We start from the raw sequence: 5716 nt of genomic DNA on the forward strand, positions 1-5716 counted from the left end.
TTGGGAGAGAAGTCAGCCAAGGTTTTCAACACACATTTCCTTTCCTCAGGTCTGCAGAAGGGGAGTCTGTGCCTGGAAGCTTGCCAGACTTCTCTCCCAACCATGCAGTTGGTCCAGGAAGAAACACCTTGCTTCCTAGTTTATTTATTCTTTCTATTCCCATAGTTCTGACGTGACCACAAGTAGCAAAGAAGCTGGACATGCTAAGATGCATTGTTCATCCACACAATGACAGCTGGATTGTGCTCCCACACAACATTCCCATTGGTGTAAGACACTGTAGGAAAAGGAGTGGGGCAAAGCTGAGCTCTTCAATGAGTTCTTTCATCTGTATTCCTAGACACAGACCTAGACAAATCTCCCGGTTGGATCATAGATAGACACAGGAGGGACACCAGCCCATCAACTCTTAGCACAGACTTAGTGAAGGGGGCTTGGAGGGGCTGGATATATTCAAATCAGTGGGCCTGAATGAACTTTATCCAAGGGTGCTGAAGGAATTGGCCAGTGTCACAGCAGAGCCGCTGGCACTGCTGATCGAGCACTCATGGTGCCTCGGTCAGGTCCCAGAAGACTGGAAAAGGGCCGGTGTGGTCCCTATTCTCAAGAAGGGGAGGAGGGAGGAACCGGGAAACTATAGGCCAGTTGGTCTCACCTCTATCCTTGGGAAAACTCTGGAAAAAATCATTAAGGATCACATTTGTGGGAGCCCAGCAGGGAAAATAATTCTGAAAGGAAACCAGCATGGTGCTCTATTTACTAGGGCAGCCCTGGAGTAACTAGAACGAGCGGCCACAAATTGATGGAGAGAAGATTTAGGTTGGACATTAGAAAGAATTTCTTCACAATAAGGGTTGCCAGAATCTGGAATAGGTTTCCAAGGGAGGTGATGCTCTCCCCTACCTTGGGGGTCTTCAAGTGGGGACTGGACAGCCACCTAGCTGGGGTCATCTGACCCCAGCGCTCTTTCCTGCCCAGGGCAGGGTTCGGACCCAACGATCTACAGAGGTCCCTTCCAACCCTAATATCTATGAATCTATGAATAGCGGGTAAGAAAGCTGAGAAGCGGGGGAGTGGCAGTGGGGAGGGATAGGAGGGAAGTTGGGAAAGAAATGCACAATGTTGCTGGTGTTCATGGAGATTGTGAATGCAGGATGGGCAGTTGGTTTGGGTTGGGAGTGGGGGCACTCTCCTTGCTCAGAGGCAGAGGAGCAGGAGGGAGTTGCGGGGTGAGGGTGAAATGCTTTGAATGCTGGAGATCTGGAGTGGCAGGGCTTGCTTGGCTCTAACCTTCTTATTTTGGTATTTTATGATGTTTCCATATGTTTTCTGTTTAAGCATAAGCTGCTCTGAGATTTTTCTGGAAAGGATGAAATAAAAAATATCTGAGAGGGTGAGTTTTGTTGCTGAGAGAGATTTTGAAATACTGGCATTTCCATGTGATTGAAATGTTGGCTCCCATAGACCTGTGGAAGAGAGGCATTTTTTTGCCAGACCAGCTTCTCCTGACCATCAAGCCTTCATGAAGACAATGTGGGGACATACATTGGGGCTCTTCTTCCTGCCACCACCCACCAAATGAAGGGAAAGCAGTGGAGCACTGCTCCCAGAAATGCTGGGCCACTGGCATGGGACCCCTTGTCTCTCTCTCAGGACAGGCTACAAGTGACAAACCTCTTGGGAACAGTAAGGTACCCACAGAAATAAGAGGGCCATAGGGAATTTGCAGTTATACCCAGCATGCAATCAGGCTCAGCTTGGGTGAGGGTGTGGGGCAGAACTGGAGGGTGGGTGGCAGGGGCTTCACAAAGCAGTAGGACTGAGGAATAGAAATTTATTGAGATGCTTAAGAGAGTTTTTTTCTGTCCCAAATCAATCCACTCCACCCATCTGCAGAGACAGCAGACACTACTGCAGAAAGGCCTGTAACTCAGGTCTCCTGATCTGTGGGTGAGTGCTTCAACCACTAAGCTTTTAAAGCCCAACGTGGGTGCTCTAGTCTCAGAGCTCTCCATGTGCCTTAGGCATGCTTGGAGCAACCCACTGGATTTGATTCCCCCAAAGGACTGGTCACCCCTCCAGCATTTATCTAGATTATAGGTGAACCTAAAAGTGAACCAGGCTCTTAGGTGATTAAATTGCATTGCTTCCAAAGGTGTACAGAAGCTAAATCTTAGGTGCTTAGGAATCATTGAGGGCAAACTTTATCTGGCCTTCATTGCAGCATTTGACTTGGATCTTGCTTAGACCTAGTCATCTTAACTTCTCTTCATTGCCTGGTGCCTGGCTGCTCTTGCTATCATGTCTGACTACGATTTTCTAGGATTCTATCAGGACAGGAAGTTAAAGAAGTGTCCCTGAAATAAATAAGGGGGAAGACTTGCTACTTCATGATAACTTGGTGCATGTTTGGTACAACCTGACTCATGGCAGTTTGCCCCGTGTTGAGAGAGAGTATAAATGATGCCATACATTCAGGATCGGGTATCATAGGCACTGAGATTCTTAAAGATTTAGGTAAGCAGCTCATGGGATTTAAAACAGCTCCTAAGTGAAGGGAACTAGCCAAACAGCTTATGTAGCTTGCTAAATTCAACTGAGCATCTGTCTGCATGTGGGTGCAAAAAATCCATTATCGATCCGTCCCACAGGATACATAGAAGCAGGGAGCCCTCTGTGAAACCTATGACCTGTGCCTTACAGTAGATCAAACAACAGATTCACAATTGTCTCTTTATCTTTAAAAACAATTCGTTCAAAGGTGTTTGCCTCTGGGCCTCTGCTTTGGAGCTATCCAGAGCTCTAGGGAATGAGTCTCACAAGCCCTTAGAAGAGGGACACAGATAAAGCACCTTACTGCAGCTTTTGTTCTTCCATGCCAGGGATGCTCAGAGGCAGTGACACCCAGTTCATCTGTACACAGAAATAGGCTTGAATCAAACATCAGTGCCTGTCCTCTAGAAACAAAGTGGCAGAAGAAAGAGTATTTCAGTAGGTTGAGAGCTGTGTACTGAGCAAAGGATCCTGTCAGCGAAGGATCAAATGCAAAAGAAGCTTGTGGAAAAAAACCACTAACAGCATGGTAAGTTGCTTCAAGTCTGAATGCATAGAATGGGAAGTTAGGGACAGAAAGAAAGTCAATGAGATTGGGATTATGTGTATGGCCAGGTTGCTGCAAGCGGAAACCAAATGCTGTGCATAAATGAGAAGAGCATTGAAGTAGTAAGGTAGACTCCCTCCCAAATTCAGCTTTTGGTGCAGGGGACAGAGTAGTTATAAAGAGCAGAAGTATGAGAGAGATAGTAGTATATCTGCTTTTCACATAGCAATGACAATCCAGCTGGTATGTAGCACCATATGTTAGTCTGCAACCAGGTGGCAGTCAGTCTGTGCACAAATCTTGGGGGTGGAATTATTATATAGAAGCTCATACTATTGAGATATATATCAAATAGTATGGGTTTGTATGTAATAATAATAATAATAATATGTATTATATAATATATATATATGTATTATATAATATATATATTATATAATATAATATATATATATATATTATATAATATATATACACACCCTTGAAGAAGAAGGAGTGACATGTGAATGTTTGGAAGATAGTTTGTGAGATTTTTCTGACACGAGAATCACAGCCTTTGAGCTTTATTTTTCGGATCCTGACCACTGCCCTTGTTCTTTCCACCACAGGCATCCCCCAATGGACTGAAAAAGGCAATGTCCAACCAAACCACTGTAACCGAGTTCCTCCTCCTGGAATTTTCTGACAGCCAGGAGCTGCAGCTTTTACACTTTGCCATCTTTCTAGCAGCGTACCTGGCAGCTCTGATAGGGAATCTCCTCGTTATCATGGTGGTAGCCCTCGACCACCACCTTCACACTCCCATGTACTTCTTCCTCATGAATTTGTCCATCCTAGACCTGGGAAGCATCTCTGTCATTGTCCCCAAATCCTTGGGCAATTCCCTGTGGAACACCAGGTTGATATCCTATGCTGGATGTGTTGCCCAAGTTTTCCTTTTCTTCTTCTTTGCTACAGCCAACTTTGCCTTCCTCACCATCATGGCATACGATCGATGCATTGCCATCTGCAAACCACTGCACTATGAGACCATCATGAACAGGAGAGCTTGCGTCCAGATGGCAGTCAGTGCATGGGTCAGTGCCATTCCCTACTCTGCACTGCACACTGGTAACACTTTTCGGTTACCTTTCTGCCACTCCAACATCGTCAGCAAGTTTTTCTGTGATGTTCCCCAGCTGCTCCAGCTCTCCTGCTCTGACTCCTATCTCAGTGAATTTGGGATTCTTATCTTTAGTGCATGTTTATATTTAATCTGTTTTGGTTTCATTGTTGCATCATATGTTCAGATCTTCAGTGTGGTACTGAGAATCCCTTCAAGGCAGGGCCGGCATAAAGCTTTCTCAACCTGTATTCCTCACCTTGTTGTGGTCTCCTTGCTTATTTTCACTGGCATGGTTGCATACATGAAGCCCACATCCAACTCCCCATCAGGTCTGGATCTCATGGGGGATGTTCTGTATGCCATACTGCCACCAATAGTCAATCCAATCATCTACAGCATTAGGAACAAGGAAATCAAAGCTGCCCTTGGAAAATATATTGCTTGGAATTTGTTCAGTTGAAAGAAAGAGCCCATCTTTTTCTCATATGTATCGTTTGATTATCTTTTTCTGCGTATAGGTATTTAACCAGTAGATAAATCCACAAAAGTAGGGCAATGTGCAATCCAGACCAACTCCACTGAAGAAATTTAAGTGCCTAAAGATTACAATTAGACTTTCTTTCCTTAGAAGTTTATACTGCCCTCTTTCCCATCTTAAAGGAGCTTGATTACAAAGTGCTACAGTATGTAGTTACAGCTCCAGTGAGTTAAAATTAAACCTTGCTCTGGCTTTGTGCTAACGTCCCCCCTAATTCAATCTACTTGTTAGCATGTACTTGGTTAACAGTCCTTTACAATCAAAGGTGGCTGGATGTGATGCTAGTCACATAGCTTCCTTATGTGCTATTGACTCCAGAAACTGGTGTATGTAAATCATGCTAACCCCTGGAACTCACAGATCATTAAGATTTATAAGCCATACTTGTGCTAATTAATCAATTTCCTTGTAAAATCAGTAGCAGATGAAAGTCAAGAAGTGGATTTCAGGGAACCTCTGGCATTCTGTAGGCTAAGACCTCTTCCTTGAGCCTTAAATCCATACTCCCCTTCAGCCAAGCAGTGGACTTTTTTTCTTTAGCACAGGTATTCAGAAGTGCTTGGGAAGATGAATGCAATGAAGGGGGAAATGTTTGCTTAGAGGGACATCTTCATGATTTCTCAGCTATTATTTCCTCATAGCCTTGTTTTTGTGTAAATGGGGAATCCGGAGTGGCGGGGGGGGGGGAGGGAAGGGAATGGATTTGTCTCCACAATGATGAAGTGTGGAAAAGACAAGTAGAAAGTGTCAGCATTGCTCAGCTCCTGTTGAAATCATTATTTTAAGGCTGCCAGTATTATTGAGTAATTAAACTAAGTGTACCCATGTATTACTCTAACTAAGGTCCTTTTTATCATGTCAAATAAAGAAAGTAAGTATATGTTGTTCATGAAATTGAATTTCTGGACAGTTGACTACAGAATCCACTGATGAACTGCAGTTCACCCTATTATGCTTTCTCTAGAGGGGCTCT

The 5716-nt window shown here is 44.2% G+C and overlaps 1 protein-coding gene across 1 annotated transcript; it reads left to right on the forward strand.

The window, feature by feature from the left end:
• Window positions 1-3719: 3719 nt before the first annotated feature.
• LOC132251666 (olfactory receptor 14I1-like) lies at window positions 3720-5389 on the forward strand. Its single transcript, XM_059731618.1, has one exon. The coding sequence runs from the start codon at window positions 3736-3738 to the stop codon at window positions 4663-4665; it is 930 nt and encodes a 309-aa protein (XP_059587601.1). The 5' UTR covers window positions 3720-3735; the 3' UTR covers window positions 4666-5389.
• Window positions 5390-5716: the final 327 nt, after the last annotated feature.

The sequence above is a fragment of the Alligator mississippiensis genome, chromosome 7, assembly GCF_030867095.1.
Source record: "Alligator mississippiensis isolate rAllMis1 chromosome 7, rAllMis1, whole genome shotgun sequence".
Classification (NCBI taxonomy): domain Eukaryota; kingdom Metazoa; phylum Chordata; order Crocodylia; family Alligatoridae; genus Alligator; species Alligator mississippiensis.

Coding starts and splice junctions, on each gene's coding strand:
- LOC132251666 (XM_059731618.1), top strand. CDS start 3,736: ATGTCCAACCAAACCACTGTAACCGAGTTCCTCCTCCTGGAATTTTCT.